Below are 20348 nucleotides of genomic sequence, written 5' to 3' on the forward strand. Positions count from 1 at the left end.
TTGTGTATACCTTGTTTAGGGCCTGAGCACGACGTTGTTGGATGCCGCTCTTGTGCTAGATTTAACAAACGCACTATTAAGAGAAGGTTAGACTGTGCCAGGTTAGTATTTGGGAAGCGTTGTAATTATAAAATGCCGCCGGATGCTCCGGCGCTTCGCCAAAAGCGCAAGGACAAAGCAGCAAAGCCTAGAGTGGAAGAAGCGACAGGCCCGGACGCCGGTTCTTTAGAAGGCTCAGTGGAGCCGGAGGTTCTGCCAGGAGTTTCTTTGGAGTCTCAGGGAGAGACTTTACTGTTACAGGATGTGTCCTCTCAGGAAGTAGGCCAGGCTGAAGGGGCTTCTCAGGTGGCTGTTCTTCCCTCTCTTCCTAAGGTGGTTAGAGCCTCCCTTCTGTTTCCAAGGCTTCTTTGAGAGGCAGGCCAAGTTTAACTTCAGTGGGGGTTTCTCCTAGTGCTTCAGGGTCTTTGCCTAAGAAACATATGCTTAAAATGGCAGAGGATTTGATTACTATGATTAGAGGTTCTATGCCCCCTCCTGATAAGAGGCCTAGGGTGGAACCTGAGTTTGAGAGTTTTGAGCAGTGTTCGGAGGCTTCTGAGTCTTCGGCTGAAGACTTGCAGGAGTATCCTCCTTATTCTGATTCTGATGTGGATGATTCTACTCCTTCAGCTTCTCCTCCTGAGGATTTTTCATTTTCAGAGACTCTGCATTCCATGAGGGAGCATTTTAAATGGGAAGGTCAAGATTTCTCTGATTCCAGGAAAAGGCTTAGGGAATTCTTGTTTATACCCCAGCATAGGCCTTTAGCTATACCTCCTGTTCTGAATGTGGTGGAAGATGTTTTGCAGAGGCTTCCTGAATCCTGATTCTTTGCCTCCTGCCCCAGTTAAACCGGATAGGTACTATAGGGTGCCTGAAGCTCATAAGTATCTTTTTAAGAGTCCTAGGGCAGACCCGAAACTGTCTCTCAGGGGCCTAAAGGTGTGAAGGCTTCTGTTGTTAAAAATCCTGTCCCTCCTGATAAAGAGGCAAGGGCTTTGGATAGATGGGGAAAGTAAGTGTATACTTCTTCCACTTTAGCCATGAGGGCGTTGAATTGTCAGTTTCACATGTTAAAATATCAGAATTATCTCCTTTCACAATTGAAGTCTAAGGTGGATGCTCTGGCAGAAGGTATTGAGTGTAAAGAGTTGCAGGATTTAGTTCATGTGTCTGAACAGGTGGGTAAGCATTCCTTGCAGTGTGGTTTTGATGCTGTGCAGGCCTCCTCGAGGGTGGCTGCCACTGGTTCTGTTCTTCGTAGGCACGCCTGGTTGAGGGATCAGAATTTAGCTGAGCATGTTAAGACAAGGATTTTGGATGCTCCTTTACAGTCTGATGTGTTGTTTGGTTCGCCTGTGGAAGCAGTTTTAAAGAAAATGGAGGACAAGGCTAAGTCTATGCAAACTGTTAAGGATTTTTGCAGGTGCAGCCTCCAAGTTTAGTAGAAATTGGCCTACTAAGGGATGGACATATCCTGCTTATGATTCCCAGTCTAGGGGTAGGTCTAGGCGTGGTAGGGGCAGAGCTCAAGGTTCTTTTAGGCCTAGAACAGGGAGTTCACCTGCTCAGACTTCTGGTGAGGGCAGGGGTCAGTCCTTTCGTAAACAGACCCAATGACCTACCTTTTCAGCTGCCAGTACATTCTCGCCTGGCAGCACCTTTGGGAGGAAGGCTGGCTCTTTTCAAAGAAAATTGGGATTTAATTACCCAAGACAGATGGGTTTTGGATATCATTCACCACGGTTACAGGTTTTATTTCCTTACCTTGCCTCCTTTCAAAGGCATGCCAGACATTCCTCCTCTACAAAGAAAAGAGGCTCACAAGCAAATTTCTCTGTTGCTCCAAATAGGAGCCATTCAGCCAGTTCCTGTGCCAGAAAGGGGCCTAGGATTTTATTCTCGCCTGTTCCTAGTACCGAAGAAGGGGAACACGTGGAGACCAATTTTGGATTTATCTATCCTCAACACTTATCTGGACATTCCCAAGTTCAAAATGTTGACGTTACAACAGCTTTTACCTCTGCTGGGCAAAGATCACTGGATGGTAACTTTAGATCTCAAGGAAGCTTACCTTCATGTGCCTATCAGACTAAGTTGCAGGAAGTATCTGCGTTTTGAGCTGGAAATTCTCATTATCAGTTCTCTGCATTGCCCTTTGGCTTATCTACTGCCCAGAGTATTCACAAAGGTTCTGGCTCCAGTGATAGCTTACTTCAGGCTAAAAGGAATTCAAATCTATCCTTACTTGGACGACTGCCTGATTCTGGCTCAAGAAAAGGAAGACCTTTACAGCATTTGGAATATGTGATAGCAGTGCTAAGATGCCTAGGGTATTCTGTGAACGAAATAAAGTCCAGTCTAGTACCCTCTCAAGACATGTGCTTTCTGGGTGTGAGACTGAATACAGCAGCCCAGATGGCCTTTTAACCCCGGACAAACAAAAGAATCTTTCCAGTTACTTCCATCAACTATCTCTTCAGTCCGGGCTGACTGCAAGGACAGTCCTTCAAGCCTTAGGGTTCATGGCATCTTGTATTCTGGTGCTTCCCAATGCCAAACTGCATATGAGGAAGCTGCAATGGTATCTCAAAATGTATGGACACAGCACTGCCAGGATTTGGACACTGTCATTCAAATAATACCTTGCATTCAAAAGGAATTTTTGTGGTGGGCTCAGGAATGTCACCTAAACAAGGGACTCTCTGTGACCCGGCCAGAGGCGAGTCAGATTCTAACGACAGATGCCTCAGACATTGCTTGGGGAGCTCATCTAAATGGAAAGTGGATACAAGACAAGTGGCCTGCCAGACTACAGCATCTACATATCAACATGAAAGAGATGTTAGCAGTCCAGTTTGCATTAATGGCTTTCAAGGAGTTACTTCTTCCAGGGCAGGTGTTGATTCTAACAGACAACACAACTGTCATGTGGTACATCAACAAACAAGGGGAACACATTCTTACCGTTGTGCAGGCAAGCAATGATTTTATGGGAGACTGCGCTCAGCTTGCAACTAACTCTTCAGGCAAGGTTTCTGCCGGAGCACAGAACTCCTTAGCAGATGTGTTAAGCAGACAACTCATGGATCCCCACAGTGGAAACTGGATCTTCATGTATTTGAAAATTGACAGTGTCATGGGGAACTCCAGACATAGATCTGTTCGCTTCTCCACTAAACCACCAGCTGCCAAAGTTTTGCACAAAGAGATTTCATCACACAGCTTGGAAAGTGGATGCTCTTTCTTTCAGTTGGAAAAATCTTCATGTGTATGCTTTTCCACCTCTGCCTCTTCTCCCAAAGGTGCTTCTAAAGGTCAGACAAGACAAGCCAAGGATGATTTTAATAGCTCCAGATTGGCCTCGGCAACACTGGTACCCATTACTGAGGAGTCTGGTGAAGAAGCCTCCATGGCCTTTACCTTTGATTCCACACCTGTTGTCTCAGAGGGACGGTCACCTACTCAATGTCAAGCTTCACTCTCTTCATCTAACAGCCTGGCATATTCTGTTTTGAAACACAGCAGGTCTCAACTTCCTCAACAAGTTTTAAATGTGATTATGGAAGCCAGAAGACCTAGTACAAGGAAAGTGTACGCAGAAAAATGGAAGAGGTTTTTATTTTGGAGTGCAGCAAACAATTTGGAGATTTCTGAGCCTAATTTGAGTGTGGCTCTTCAATATCTTACTGAGTTATTGGACAAAGGTTTGTCTTTCTCTTCCATTAAGATTCATGCTGCAGCAATTTCAGCTCACTATGATTGTGACCCACCATTGTTTTCGCATCCTTTGTTCAAGCAATTTCTTAGAGGGGCAAAGAATATAAGACCCCCGTGAGAGCTCCTACTCCTGCTTGGGATCTCAATTTTGTGTTGGAGAAACTTACTCTACAACCTTTTGAGCCTGTGGCTTCTGCTGAATTGAAATACTTGTCATGGAAGACTGCTTTTTTGTTGGCCATTACTTCTGCAAGAAGGGTTTCTGAGTTGCAGGCCCTTATGGCGGTAGAGCCTTTTTTGATTTTTCATAAGGATAGGGTATCATTACGTACTAATCCTTCCTTTATGCCTAAGGTGGTTTCTAGTGTGGCTTTAAACCAAACTATTCATTTGCCTACTTTTTATGCAGATCCCCAAAATAAAGGGGAAAAGATTTTGCACACTTTAGATGTACACAGGCAATTGCGTTATTATTTAAGCAGGACTAAGGATTTTAGGCAGTCTCAGCAGTTGTTTGTTTCTTTTGCTTTGAGTTCTCAGGGCAAGCCTGTGTCAAAACAAACTATTTCTAAGTGGATTGGGTTTTGCATTGCATTTTGTTATTCCCATCATGGCAAGGAGATTCCAGCTGGGATTAGGCCTCATTCCACTAGGGCTACTGCCACTTCAACAGCATCTCTAACCGAGGTGGCAACTAAGGATATTTTGGAGGCAGCTACTTGGAGTTCAGTGCATACTTTCTCTAAGCATTATCACCTTCCTCTCTACTCTAAATCTAGGGCTGGTTTTGCCACAGCTATTTTGCAAGGCATGTTGTCAGCTCCTGCTTCCTTATGATTTGCCAGCCTCCCTTACCTCTGCTTTGGGATTCTACCCAATAGTTAGAACTGCAGCAATGTGGAATGAAGAACATAGTACAGTTTTGTACCTACCATAAATGTAGATGTTCGAGGATCCACATTGCTGCAGTCCAATTTACCCTCCCTCCTTCCCCTCTGTGTTTAAGGGTGGTTGTGTAGGTGAGGTTATACTCTGGTAATTTTGTATATATTGTACATATTTTTGGTGCAGGAGTGTTTGGAGTTTTTGGTTTTGGCCTTGTCTTTTTAGGGTCTTCTGACATCTGGGGCAAGAAAAGACTGAGGATATGACGTCGGTCATGCGCATTAGTACCCTGACGTACTGACGTCAGTCTAATGCGCCTTGACCGACGTCAGCCATATACTTTGGTATTCGGGCCGACTGGGACAGCGGACTACCCAATAGTTAGGACTGCAGCAATGTGGATCCTCGAACATCTACATTTATGGTAGGTACAAAACTGTACTTTTTGCCATCCTCCCTTACCTCTGCTTTGGGATTCTACCCATATGTAAGGACTGCAGCAATGTGAGATGAAGAACATAGTACAGTTTTGTACCTACCATAAATGTAGATGTTCGAAGATCCACATTGCTGCAGTCCAATTTACCCTCCCTCCTTCCCCTCTGTAGTTAGAGGCGGTTGTGTGGTTTGGGTTGTGAATATTGTAAATATTGTAAATAGGATTAGTGCAGGGGTGGTTGGTTGGTTTTTTGCTGTCTTTTGGTTTTGGCCTTTCTTTTTAGGGCCTTCTGACATCTGGGGCAAGAAAAGACTGAGGATATGACGTCCCCCCCACCCCACCCCCGCTTTATGCCTAAGGTGGTTACTGAGCTCAACCTGAGTCAAGCCATACCTCTCCCTGCCTTTTTTTCCAGACCTGCAGAACAAAGAAGAGAGAACCTTACAGTCTTTGGATGTACACAGGCAGCTCAGGTATTATTTGGACAAGATAAAAAATTCAGGAAGTCAAACTTATTTGTTGTGTCTTTGCACTAACTAGTAAACAGTTTATATCCAAGTGGATTTCTAGCTGCATCAGTTTTTGTTATAGGCACCATGGTTAAAAAGTACCAGATCAGATTGGACCCACTCCACCAGAGCAACAGCCACTACGGTTGCCTTCATTAGAGGAGTGTGCATCAAAGAAATTCTGGAAGAAGCCACAAGTTCCTCAGATCCTTCATTTACCAAGCAGCGCAAGCTGTCAATGTTGTAGAGCTTGAGCTGGGTTTGCCTCTGCAGGTTTCTGGGTCTTCTACCCTCAGCTCAGCTTCTTCTCTTCAGCTGCACACCCTACAGCTTTGAGAATTCTCCCAGAGAGTTATTACTGCTACCATGAAACACTGTAAATGTAGCACACTTTTCTATCTTCAGCCGCACGCCCTACAGCTTTGAGAATTCTCCCAGAGTTATTACTGCTACCATGAAACACTGTAAATGTAGCACACTTTTCTATCTTCAGCCGCACGCCCTACAGCTTTGAGAATTCTCCCAGAGAGTTATTACTGCTACCATGAAACACTGTAAATGTAGCACACTTTTCTATCTTCAGCCGCACGCCCTACAGCTTTGAGAATTCTCCCAGAGAGTTATTACTGCTACCATGAAACACTGTAAATGTAGCACACTTTTCTATCTTCAGCGACTCCCTACAGCTTTGAGAATTCTCCCAGAGAGTTATTACTGCTACCATGAAACACTGTAAATGTAGCACACTTTTCTATCTTCAGCCGCACGCCCTACAGCTTTGAGAATTCTCCCAGAGAGTTATTACTGCTACCATGAAACACTGTAAATGTAGCACACTTTTCTATCTTCAGCCAAGACGCCCTACAGCTTTGAGAATTCTCCCAGAGAGTTATTACTGCTACCATGAAACACTGTAAATGTAGCACACTTTTCTATCTTCAGCCGCCCTACAGCTTTGAGAATTCTCCCAGAGAGTTATTACTGCTACCATGAAACACTGTAAATGTAGCACACTTTTCTATCTTCAGCCGCACGCCCTACAGCTTTGAGAATTCTCCCAGAGAGTTATTACTGCTACCATGAAACACTAAATGTAGCACACTTTTCTACTCGCCATAAATGGAGATGTTCGAGTCTTTTCACTGTCCACTACCTTCCCCTCTGTCTCAGTTATGGGTCGGGTCGGGCACCCTGTTTCCCCTTTCCATCTAGGCCATTCTTCGGGTATCTCTTGCCATAACCTAGTTTGGGACACTGGGTGTTTTAAGTTCCTGTCCTAGGGCTTGGAGAGTGGGGTCCTCAGTCTTGGAATGGGTAAGAAATACCTGAGAAGGTGTACCAGCTGACGACCCTTGTACTTTGGTGGCCTGAAAGAGGAGAAAATGTGTCTGGTATTTGGGCCAGCCAAGGGCTTTTGCAGCAGGAAGTCTGAAGCTGTCATTACTGCAGTCGTGATGACGCTCGAGCGTCTACATTTATGGTAAGTAGACATTGCTGTACTTTTCTCTTCATGAGCCTTTCAGCTAACTCCTTTTCATTTTTTATTTTTGCTGCCTTCACTGCGTCAGTTTCAGAACCCACTACTGTATAGCCCTGAAAAGCCTAAATTGGTTAGAACTACCCCATCAACTAACATATGCACAGTTTCTTACCAACTATAAAACTATCTGCTTGTCCATCTTTAAATGCCATTATACGCACCTGTGATGTCTTGACTGAAGTCACTGTTGCAGCATTCTTAACGCATGGGTTATCACTGCTGTCGTATGGCTGGAGTACCAAAGTTGTACCTTCCCAGTATCATACGTCCGACATGTGGCCTCCAGTCTCAAGTGTAAGGGTGTATGGGTGGTCACACAAGCATAATTCCTCAGACTATTTCATCACCATCCCGAATCCAGGTTGCATATCCGTCGGGCTGTTTGTCATTTTGTCATTAGTACTGTTGCTTTGAATACTCAGATAAGTGCCCCATTGGGGAACATTCCTTTAAATTTCTTTTCTGTGTTTTTCTTGCCAGTATTAGATGCCATCTAGGAGGAATAAGTGCAAGTGCAGTTTGCAAATCCCGTGTGTCTTTTATTTATTTATTTATTTATTTTAATTTAGGAGCAGACCACGATTACAAAGCTTGTTCCATCTGCCAGTCCATTGTACCAATGACTTTGCAGTCCTGTTTGTCCTTGCTTAACAATTTCTTGGAGACCCAGTGTCTCAAAAGCTTGGCCCACTCTAAGATGGTAGATTCTGCCTCCCCAGTTAAGAAAATGCTTCAAAGGCCTAGGCCAGACACTTGTTCAGCCCCTTCTGACTTCTACACACCCACTGAGGTTTCAGAAGCTGCTGTATGTCTGAGTCCTCCTCAGATGCCATGTACCAAGATCCCGCTGGAGACTGGTAAGGTGTCGGATGCCTTGACAACTGTGGATTATGCAGACAGAGGTGAACCAGTCATTTTGTTGGAGGGCCCAAAGGGCATCCCTCAGATCCTCATTAGGGAATAGATCCCAGGTAAACTAATGAAGGCATGTCAGGGAACTGAGCCACCACGTTAAGTAGAGGTGGACATCACACCAAATAAGAAGTGTCAGAAAAATTTACAGGTTACTTTCCCTCAACCTCCTCTCTCTTCTAGGCAGAAGGAATGGCTGGATTTCTCGCAGTGTTTGTTTAAGGCTATTTTGTCTTTGAAGCCACCTACTTTCTCCTCCCATCCCCCTCCCGACCCTTCAAAAGACGTCTGTGGAGTCATCTTCCTCTGAAGATGAGGAGGCTTCTGATTCTGACCATCTCTGACCTACTTTTCTCAAATCCACTCTCTGCCAAGTCTCTTTGGACAATGACTCCATTTTCACCTGATTCTTTAGCAGAGGCTTGTTAGGGCGAGACCGTCTTAACTATGATGAAGCTTTTTGAGTGGGAGTCTAGCTAGACCTCAGAGGTGCAAAAAAGATATTACATTTTGAAATGAGTACCCCAGCCCCTTCCCCTGTACCCTCTGTTCGTGAGGCTTTTTTGGATGCTTTTCAAACCCCTTCTACTGCCCCTGACTCCCAGCCTTCAGCTTCCCAAAGATCAGACAGATTTTACAAAGTCCCTGATGATCATAAGTTTTTCTTTAAAAATCCTGTTGTGAACCCTTCTCTAGTTTCCCTCCTGAGATATAGGCCTTCTGAAGTCCTTCCCAATGCCAGTGCTGTCCCTTCAGACAAAGATAGCAGTGCTACAGTGGGCTAAAAAAGTTTATACCTCCTCCACAAAGAGATCTTTCTCCTCCTGTGAAAAGATTACCACAGACAAATGGGTGCCATCTGTCATTAAAGGAAACAGTTGTGCCATGTCTTGAGTACAGGTTTTTGTAACAATTTGGAACTGTTCCCCCTGGGCCTCTTCTGAAAATGGACACTTAACCCATCTGACTTTCCTCGTACCAAATATCACTAAATAAATAAATGTAGTTGCCTGCTTGCTAACCTCATTGTACTGTGAGAGTTTGAAGGGATTGTGGTGTTAATGCTGGGGCAGACTGGTGGGGTCAGGCCTAGGAGTTCATCTTAATGTAGATCATCGAATCAGAGTATGTGCCACGTTCACCAGACGTAGGGGCTTCTGAGAAAATGACTTATTGGAGAGAGAGGGAGAGAGAGAGGGGGGGGGGATGAACTGAATCATAGACCACTAAGGAAGGTCTTATTTTAGATAAGCTTGTTAAAATGTTATTTTTTGCATTGAAGTAATTAAATATGCATCTTATGATAACTTTTTCTTTTTTCTCAGCTGGATAAAGATGAAGATAAAGAGCCAGAGGAGGGTGAGGAGGATGCCGACAGTGTCAATGAAGAGGAAGACTCTTGAAACTACCAATACTTTTTGCAGCATTTTAAATGCTATTCCTGGCTTGACCATCCTTCTGCCCTGCACCCCAACTTTTTGTGCTGTGTTTCCCCAAGTATTGTTCTTTGTTGACATCTTAGAGTTTTAATTTTGTGTTTTCTTTGTTTTGATACCTGTTGAAAACCAATAAAATGACTAATTGTTTTTAAATGCCTGCTTTAGGATATTCTTACTTTAGTAATTTTATGGAGACAGAGTCACTACTTGCTGAAAGACAAAAATTATCAGGAATAAGAAAGGATAAAGAAATGTAATTGCAGATGCTCTTATCGTGCAAGTTCTACCAGTGCCTCCAAAACTGCTAAGGTAGCTTTTAGCATTGGTCACATAAATGTCAATATTCTAGATAATCCTTTTTGGTCCATGTCCTTTGCCGCACTTCTGATAGGGAAAAGCTTGGAAGTTGGTAGACGGTGTCTGTACATGTGTACCATTAGTGATGGGACTATAACATCAACATTCAAGCAAGCAGCAGTTACAGAATGAAAACAGGATTTTTTTTTTTTTTACTTACCGACATATAACATGTTCAAAAACTGCTACTGTATGCTTGTGGTCATGTTTTCTTGCATAATTTGGGGTCTTTTTCTACCCTTTGGGCAAGATTACAAAGTACACCTATCCACCACCTTGCCATTTCTTTAAGAAAATGAACCTTTCTTATGCTAATCCAACGATGAGTGGAGAAGGGAGATTCACATAGGAACAGATACAACCAAAGGTAAAGAAAATAGAGAAGAAATGGCAGGAAGTGGAGGAGGCGAACAAAGGAGGTCAAGCATCCTGCAGATCGTGCATCATGCAGACGAGTATTGAGCACCATAACTGAGCGCAGATAAGTTAGAAGGAAAAAGTCACAGAGTACAAAGAAGCCAAGCAGTTTTTGATCTGCAGCTCAGGGATAGCTTTCCATATCGGAGAATGTTGATGGGATATAGTAAATAGATAATGTATAGCTCACTATTAAAGTAGCGGCAAGTAGGTAAAATTATGAAGTCAAAGAAAATCAAGCCGCACCTCCACAGCTGAAGTCAATGCTCAAAGTAAAACTTTATCAAAATCTTGGTTGAAATATCGATGTTCATCGTGTTACACTGCTGCAGTCATTACACTTGGGTTATCTGGCCGTCAGACGGTTCCCCAGTCGGCCTGAGTTCCAAAGTCTTGGTCTGGCGTCGGTTGCTGTCACCTCCTCCCTGACGTCAGTGCGACAGGGGTATATAAGATGCAGCCGACGCCATTTTCTTCAGTCTTTCTTGCCGCGCGGTGCCCGGAGCAAAAGCAGTTCGCAAGTGCCGGTCGGCTGTCTCCTGAGATTTTCATTCCGAATCCAGAACCAAAGTCTTCTACAAAGCTAAGTACCCTATTGGGGAAACTTTTTCTTGCCTCAGACCGATGTCAGTAAAAGTTAACTGTATTTCTTGTGGGAAGCAAATACCTCATAAGGATTTCCATTCTTATTGTATCCCATGCCTAGGCCCTGACCACGACGTCACTGGTTGTCAGTTTTGTGCTAGGTTTAACAAGCGCACTATTAAACGTCAGTTTGATTTTGCCCGACATTATTTTGGTAGAAAATTCAATTATACCATGCCGTTGGAACTTCAGACGACCGGAATACACAAAAAGCGGAAAGACAAGGATAGGCATCCGAGGCCCAAAACTAAAGACGAAGCCTCTTCTAGGCCAGTCACCAGTTGTCCGGTTTTCTGTGAGTCGCCTTCACAGCCCCTGACGACCGCTTCTGTAGAACCTCAAGCTGCCTCGGACTCCCATGTGGAGATGGCTGGGCCTTCGGACACACAAGTTCTTCAGCCTACCGAGACTAACCTTTCAGAGTGATCCGGAGTAGCTGAGCAACCCACAGCTACAGAGGGTGTCTTCAGACCTACTCAGTTAAGCATTAAACCCTCAGCTAAGTCTAAGCCTTCTTTAAAGTCAAAGAAACAAATACAGCATTTTCCAGGACAGGCCTCCATGCCTGAGAAACAAATGCTCAAAGTGGCCAAAGACCTAATCACTCTGATCAGGGGGTCCCATCCCCCTCCTGATAAAAGGCCTAGACAGGATGCAGACTATGACTCATCCGACCAGGTGTCCATCTCTTCTAATTCATCCTCAGACCTTGTATACTCTTTACTCCCTTATGAGGATTCAGATGCTGAGGAATCAATTCCATCAGCCTCACCGCCTGAGGACTACTCCTTTGGGGAAACCCTACATACCATCAGGGAGCATTTCCACTGGGAAGGCCAGGATTATTCAGAATCCAAGAAAAGGCTCAGAGACTTCCTTTTATTACCTCAACACAGACCCCATGCTATTCCGCTAGTGTAAGATATCGTGGATGATGTGTATACTGAATCCAGCTTAAATCCTGATTCCTTACCTCCAGCCCCTGTTAAACCTGACAGATACTACAGAGTCCCTGACTCACATAAATTTCTGTATAAAAGCCCTGTAGCTGACCCTGAAACTATTTCTCAGGGACCCAAAGGAGTTAAGGCCTCATCAGCCAAGAATCCAGTTCCCTCTGACAGAGATTCCAGAGCATTAGACAGATGGGGAAATAAAGTATATACGTCTGCAACTTTAGCAATTAGAGCCTTAAATTGCCAGTTTCACGTGCTAAATTAGCAATTTTTACTGTCTCGGTTAAAACAAAAAAATGCTTCCAGAATCAGATCCTCCTAATTTTAAAGAAATGCAGGATTTATTGCATGCAGCTGAACAAGTGGGAAAGCATACTTTGCAATGTGGTTTTGATTCTCTAGAGGCATCCTGCAGAGCAGCAGTTACAGGCTCTGTCATTAGAAGACATGCTTGGTTAAAAGAACATACATTACCAGATCATGTTAAAGCAAAATTATTGGATGCACCTTTGCAGCAGGATGTGTTATTTGGAATTGAGGCAGAAGAGGTATTAAAGAAAATGGAGGATAAGGCAAAATCTATGCAAACGGTAAAAGGATTTCTTGCAGGTTCATCCTCCTAGATTTAGCAGAAACTGGCAAACTAAGAATTGGTCCTTTCCAATTACAGACAGACCTCAAAGGGGAAGATACAGACGTCCAAGAGGTAGAGGTCAAACACAAGGCACTTACAGGTCTCGACAATGGGTTGCATCAGGCCAGAAAGAAGGGGAAGACAGGCCCCAACCATATAAAAAACAGCTCCAATGACTTCCCACTACAGCTGCCAAACAAATCCTTCTTGGCAGCCCCCTTGGGAGGAAAACTGGCACTCTTCTACCACAATTGGCAAATGATCACAAAAGTCAAATGGGTTCTCAACATTGTATTTCAAGGTTACAGGTTCCACTTTCACACTCTGCCAAGGTTAAAAGGAATACCAAACCTGCCAACAAATCAATGGGCAGAGGCTCAAAAACAAATTACAGCACTCTTGGATGTGAGAGCTATTCAAAAGGTACCATCACAGGAGCAAGGACAAGGATTTTACTCAAGACTCTTTCTGGTACCCAGAAAGGACAAAGCCTGGAGGCCCATTCTGGATCTTTCATCTCTAAACACTTACCTGGATGATCCAAAATTCAAAATGTTGACATTACAGCAGCTTCTTCCCATGCTGGGCAAGAAAGCTTGGCTCGTGACTTTGGACCTCAAAGAGGCATACCTGCATGTCCCTATCAGACAAAACTGCAGAAGATACCTCAGATTCATAGCGGGTTCAATGCACTACCAATTCTCTGCACTGCCCTTTGGCTTATCTACTGTGCCCAGGGTCTTCACAAAGTGCCTGGCACCAGTAATTGCATTTTGCAGACAGAAAGGAATTCAAATTTATCCGTACCTGGACGACTGCCTGATTCAAGCAGAGAGCAAGGACATTCTTCTAAAGCATCTGGCATTTGTAAAAAAAAGTTAAGTTGCCTAGGGTACACAGTAAATGAAAAGAAATTAAAACTAGTGCCCTCACAAGAGATTATATTCCTGGGTGCCAGCTTGAACAAAGCGGCCCAGATGGCTTATCTCACGCCAGACAAACAAGGACAACTGACTCAATACTTTCAATTGATGGCAACAAAGACCCAACTCCTTGCAAGAAAAATTCTGCAGGCCTTGGGTTACATGGCATATTGCATACTATTAATTCCATATGCCAGACTGCATTTGAGGAAACTACAATGGTACCTAAAGAATGTATGGTCTCAACACTGTCAAAGTTTGGAAACAGTTATACCACTAATCCCTTGCCTTCAACAGGAGTTTCAATGGTGTGCTCAAGCTTGTCACCTCAACAAGGGACAGCCTTTTACACAACCCACAGCCAGGCAAACACTGATAACAGATGCATCGGATTACACGTGGGGAGCACACATGGCAGGCAAATGTATTCAGGGCACGTGGCCTGCAGAGCAAAAGCATCTTCACATCAATGAAAAAGAGATGCTAGCTGTACAAAATGCGCTTATAGCTTTCAAGGACCTGCTGCATCCAGGACAACTACTACTAAAGACAGACAACACCACAGTTATGTGGTACATAAACAAGCAAAGGGGCACTCACTCCTACCCCCTATGCAGACAAGCTATGACCTTGTGGAACACAGCTATAAACCTTCAAGTTCATCTGCAAGCACAATTCCTGCCAGGAGACAAAAATACACTGGCAGACGACTTAAGCAGAAACATCATGGATACCCACGAATGGGAGTTGAATCCACAAATATTCAGAATGATAACACAGAAATGGTGGAGCCCGGACATAGATCTGTTTGCATCCGCAATAAACTGCCAGCTGCAAAAATTCTGCACAAGGAGTTACCATCCACAAGCATGGAAAGTGGATGCCCTCTCATTCAGCTGGGAGAACCTGCAAGTATACGCTTTCCCACCATTACCTCTCCTGCCAAAGGTACTCATAAAAGCCCGGCAGGAAGAGCCAAAGATGATCCTAATTGCACCAGACTGGCCACGCCAGCACTGATACCCAATCTTAAGGAGCTTAGCACAAGAAACACCCTGGATTTTGCCTCAAACCCCACATCTGCTGACTCAGCACAACAAACAAATACTACACAGCCAGCTAAATACCTTAAACCTAGCTGCATGGAAGATTCATTAGTCAAGCAAGCAATGCCTCTCTCCAAAGCTGTATGGAGGTCATTCTGGAGGCCAGAAAGCCTAGTACCAGGAAAGCCTATTCGGATAAATGGAAGAGATTCTGTGCCTGGAACCAAGCTCACAGCCTTGACCATCTTGTCCCAAACATTCCTCAGATACTACAATACCTAACTGAGATGCTGGACAAAGGACTCTCCTTCTTATCCATCAAGATCCACGCCTCTGCCAACTCTGCTCATTACAACATGGATCCAGCAATTTTCTCTAATCCACTGTTAAAACAGTACCTCAGAGGGGCTAAAAACATAAGACCGCCCCGTAGAGCACCTACTCCAACTTGGGACCTCAACTTTGTTTTGGAGTAGCTAACTTTACCTCCATTTGAGCCAGCCAACACAGCAGAATTAAAATATATCTCTTGGAAAACTGCTCTGCTCCTGGCAATAACATCAGCACGAACAGTTTCAGAATTACATGCACTAATGGCAGTGGAACCTTTCCTCATTTTCCACCAGGACAGGGTGTCTTTAAGAACTAACCCTGCTTTTATGCCAAAGGTGGTATCCAGTGTGTCTCTAAACCAAACTACTCACCTGCCAACTTTTTATCCTAAACCACAGAATAAAGGGTAAAGACTACTGCACTCTTTGGACTTTCACAGGCAGTTATGCTTCTACTTGGACAAAACCAAACTTTCAGAAAATCTGAGCAATTATTGGTAGCATATGCTACAGGAGCACAGGGAAAAGCCATTTCAAAACAGACTATTTCAAAATGGATAGGACATTGTATACGTTTCTGCTACACTTACCATAGAAAACCTGTTCCTAGCAGCATTAGATCTCACTCCACCAGGGCAACAGCCACTTCAACTGCCTGCCTCAGGGAAGTACCTACCAAGGATATTTTGGAAGCAGCAACTTGGAGTTCTGTACATACCTTCACCAAGCATTACCATCTGCCTCTGTACTCTAAATCCAGAGCTGGCTTTGCCACTGCAGTGCTGCAGGGCCTTATAGTCACCCTAATGCCTTATAGAACCAGCCACCCTTCCTCAGCTTTGGGATTCTACCCAAGTGTAATGACTGCAGCAGTGTAACACGATGAACCATAGTACAGTTTTGTATCTACCATAAATGTAGATGTTCGAGTGTATACACTGCTGCAGTCCAGGTTACCCTCCCTCCTTCCCGTCTTACTGGCTGGTACGTACCTATGTCTTCTACCCTTACTACCTATGGGGATTATTTACTGCTAGCTGTAATTTTTTTTTTTTTTTTTTGCTTTTCTTATGTATGTTTTATGGAATTGCCTACCTATTTAGGGGCACCTGACATCTGGGGCAAGAAAAACTGAAGAAAATGGCATCGGCTGTATCTTATATACCCCTGTCGCACTGACGTCAGGGAGGAGGTGACAGCAACCGACGCCGGACCGAGACTTTGGAACTCGGGCCGACTGGGGAACCGCCTGAACCAAGGCCCATCCTAAACATACTGCACAGGCCCCTTCTTCTGATAAACAGATCATGTCTCTTGCTGCAGATCTAATTTCTCTTATTAGGGGTTCTCAGCCTCATCCAGACAGAGGTTCTCAGCCACCTGCAGAGAAAAGGCCCAGAACTGAGCAGGCCGACAACCTCTCTTCAGATGAAGCCTCTGGGGATTCTGAGCATTCTGATACCCAAGAAGAATCCTTCCAGGCCTATGAGGACTCTGATGCTGAGGAATCAATTCCCTCTGCCTCTCCTCCAGAGGATTTTTCGTTCGGTGAAGTCCTTCACTCCATGAGGGAGCATTTCAAATGGCAGGGTCAGGAATTCTCTGATTCCAGGAAAAGGCTACGTACCTTCCTCAAGCTTCCCCAGCACAGAACTTTAGCTATCCCTCCAGTTATGGATGTCCTGGATGATGTTTTCTCCGACTCCAGTTCTAACCCTGATTCTCTCCCTCCTGCTCCTGTCAAGCCAGACAGATATTATAGGGTCCCTGACACCCACAAGCATCTCTTTAAGGCCCATTCTGTGGATCTAGAAACTATTTCACAGGGCCCCAAGGGAGTGGCTATTTCCACAGCCAAGAATCCACTGCCAGCGGATAGGGAAGCTAGGTCCCTGGAGAGATGGGTTAAAAAAGTTTATACCTCCACCACCCTGGCCATGAGGTCACTCAAATGCCTTTTTCATATGTTTCAGTACCAGGATTTTTTACTGGATGACTTACAGAAAAAGCTAGCCTCCCCTGAGCCTACTGATATGAAGGCATTGCAGGATCTAGTACATAACACTCAGCAGGTTAACAATCATTTTCTTCAGTGTGGTTATGATGCATTGGAGGCTTCATGTAGGGCAGCTATGACTGGGGCTGTTATACATAGACATGCTTGGTTAAAAGAACAGCCACTGCCAGACCATGTTAAAGTAAAGTTACTTGATGCACCTCTGGAAAAACAGAAGCTTTTAGATGCTAATGCACAAGATGTGTTGAAGTCCATTGAGGAAAAAGCTAAATCAGTACAGACAGTCAAAGATTTCCTCCAGGTTCAGCCACCCAGATTCAGCAGGAATTGGCCTTCAAAGAATTGGTCCTTTCCAGACACTGACAAGTTTCAAAGGGGAAAAAACAGGCGTGCCCGAGGTAGAGGGCAATACCGAGGCTCCTACAGGGGCCGCCAATGGCAACCACCAAATCAAAGAAGTGGCGCAGGCAGCCCAGCTGCACCACAAGGACAACCACAATGACATGACTTTCATACCGCCTACAAAGGCTCAAAGAGAAGCACCTTTGGGTGGAAAATTATCCTTATTCTCAAAAAACTGGCATATCTTAACCAAGGACAACTGGATTCTGGATTTAATAGACAAAGGTTACAGATTCCACTTCCATACTTTACCAATAAGACAAGGCATGCCAAACCTGCCACTTCATCTAAGGGCAGAGGCACTCATTCAAGTTTCAAAGCTGTTACACATAAATGCAATAGAAAAGGTTCCTCCACAGGAACAAGGCCAGGGTTTTTATTCAAGACTGTTCCTTGTTCCAAGAAAGGAAAACAAATGGAGACCTATACTGGACTTGTCTACTCTAAATACTTATCTCATTGTGCCAAAGTTCAAAATGCTGACGTTGCAGCAACTCCTTCCCATGCTGGGCAAGGGGTCTTGGCTGGTCACTCTGGACCTCAAGGAGGCATACCTGCATGTCCCAATCAGACAAAGCTGCAGAAGATACCTCAGATTTCTTGCAGGGACAGAGCATTATCAATTCTCAGCATTGATGTTTGGCTTGTCTACTGCGCCCAGAGTGTTCACGAAATGCCTGGCATCAGTAGTGGCACACTGCAGACTCCAGGGGATTCAAATATACCCCTACCTGGACGACTGCCTCATACAAGCAGACAACAAGCAAACCTTGATAGCAAACTTGGACTATGTCATTCAATTACTACAGGCCTTGGGGTACACAGTCAACATTCAGAAATCAAGACTACTGCCATCCCAACAGATTATTTTCCTAGGAGCCAAACTGGACACAAAAACACAGATGGCTTATCTCACAGAGGAAAAACAACAGCAGTTGCCAGAGTACTTCAAAGGCCTAGCAAAGTTCTCCCAGCTGACTGCAAGGAAATTCCTGCAGGCCCTGGGGTTCATGGCATCTTGCATTCTTCTGATACCTTTGGCAAGACTTCATATGAGAAAGCTGCAATGGTACTTAAAAAGCTTATGGTCCCAACACAGCCAAAGCCTAGAGGACGTAATCCCACTCATTCCATGTCTGCAAAGAGAATTTTTGTGGTGGGCTCAAGCAAGTCAGTTAAACAAGGGCATGTCTTTCAACAAATACACGGGGATTTCTAAGTGTTTTATTCTCTTGCTTTTATTCCCATAAATATTTTTTAAAGTTACATTCTGTGTAAAATATTTCAAATCTAACACAAACTCACTTAGATCTGACTTAAAAGATGGAATAAAGCTAAGGCCTTTTTCCAAAACATTAACTTTTTCTTTACTCAGAGTATTTGGATAAGTTCACCACTAATGAGTTATTATTTAACTCATGGTTTTCTTCCTTTTCCTGTCTTGGCTCATGGCCCATGGATTCCTGTGTTGATTCTGTTTCAAGAAAACCCGCAAATGATGAGTTAATGGAGCATGAAATGCTCCTTTTTTTAGGGAGCGTACCTATCTCTGCAGATTTGCATACTGATTCTGTGGATGTGGTGGCATGAACATCCATCACCTCTATAGGTTCCAACCAAGTATGACTAATCTGTTCTTCTTCAGATGGTCTTACTTCCATATTCACATTAGACTCATGATCTATAACAGTGTTCTGTGATGCCTTTCCTTTTCCTATATTCCTTATTGGACGTGTATCAGTTCTTCTCTCCTTTCTAGGCCATCCAAAGATTCGGCCATTTCTAAAATAGATAATATCTCTTGTTAATTTCTTAGTTTTCTGTTCTTCCACAGAATCAGTATGCAAATCTGCAGAGATAGGTACGCTCCCTAAAAAAAGGAGCATTTCCTGCTCCATTAACTCATCACTTGCGGGTTTTCTTGAAATAGAATCAACACAGGAATCCATGGGCCATGAGCCAAGACAGGAAAAGGAAGAAAACCATGAGTTAAATAATAACTCAGTGGTGAACTTATCCAAATACTCTGAGTAAAGAAGAAGTTAATGTTTTGGAAAAAGGCCTTAGCTTTATTCCATCTTTTAAGTCAGATCTAAGTGAGTTTGTGTTAGATTTGAAATATTTTACACAGAATGTGACTTTAAAAAATATTTATGGGAATAAAAGCAAGAGAATAAAACACTTAGAAATCCCAGTGTATTTGTTCCATGAGTCATCCAGCTGTTGACTTATTCACTCGAATGTGCAATGATGAAGTGGAAAAATTAAGAATGGCAAAGGACACTAACATTATCATAACATATCCCCTCAAGAAAGACAGGCCATATTTAATTTGCAACATAATGAAGAAATAGTGCTGAAACCAGCCGATAAAGGAGGAAGTGTTGTTGTTCTTTCATCTGAATGGTATAGAAATAAGATGCAAGACATGTTAGAAGATTCAGTAACTTATTTGGAAGTTAATTCTTGTAAACTTGACACACATATAAAAAAGATTCAAGACCAACTCTACTGTATGTTGTTAGAAGGTAGTATAAATATCGAACAGTATCATTTTTTTAATGTCACTAATCCTACAGTTCCATCCATAAGTGGACTTCCAAAAATACATAAAAATCCAGTAAATCCACCTCTTCGCCCTATTGTAGCTGGACAAGGATGGATAACTAAAACTATATCTTTGTTTGTCGAACAAGAGTTGAAAGAAATTTTGACAGGTATTTCTAGTGTCTTAAGAGATACAGATGACTTTTTGTTTAAATTGAAAGCAGTTATGGATTCAATAACGAACAAAGAGAATTTACTATTAACTACGATGGATGTTACAAGTTTATTCACCTCAATTCCAAATGAACATGGAATTGAAACCATTAGGAATGTCATTGGAGAAATGGCTAACAATAAGATGCCAATCTTATTTGTTCACTTCTTGAAATGATACTTGAAACTAACTTTTTCACTTATGGGCAATCAATCTATTGGCGGCATTGGGGAGTAGCTATGGGCACCCCCTGCGCCAATAGTTATTCCAATATTGTCTTATCAGATTGGGAAAAGCAGTATATTCTCAGCACCATAAATCCTTGGTACCATCATGTTAAATTCTTTGGCTGTTTTTTGTAGATGATCTTTTTTT

General features: G+C 43.5%; 1 protein-coding gene across 2 annotated transcripts in view; it reads left to right on the plus strand.

Moving 5' to 3' along the window:
• Positions 1-9636, plus strand: part of HNRNPC (heterogeneous nuclear ribonucleoprotein C) — a 1329577-nt gene extending 1319941 nt beyond the window's left edge. For both annotated transcript variants that reach the window (XM_044058018.1, XM_044058019.1), the window contains one exon: positions 9370-9636. In XM_044058018.1, the coding sequence (XP_043913953.1) occupies positions 9370-9447 (78 nt within the window). In that variant the 3' untranslated portion in view covers positions 9448-9636. The remainder of the gene's footprint in view (positions 1-9369) is intronic.
• The last annotated feature ends 10712 nt before the right edge of the window (positions 9637-20348 follow it).

The sequence above is a fragment of the Protopterus annectens genome, chromosome 16.part0 (assembly GCF_019279795.1).
Source record: "Protopterus annectens isolate FY-2018-M chromosome 16.part0, PAN1.0, whole genome shotgun sequence".
Taxonomy (NCBI): Eukaryota; Metazoa; Chordata; order Ceratodontiformes; family Protopteridae; genus Protopterus; species Protopterus annectens.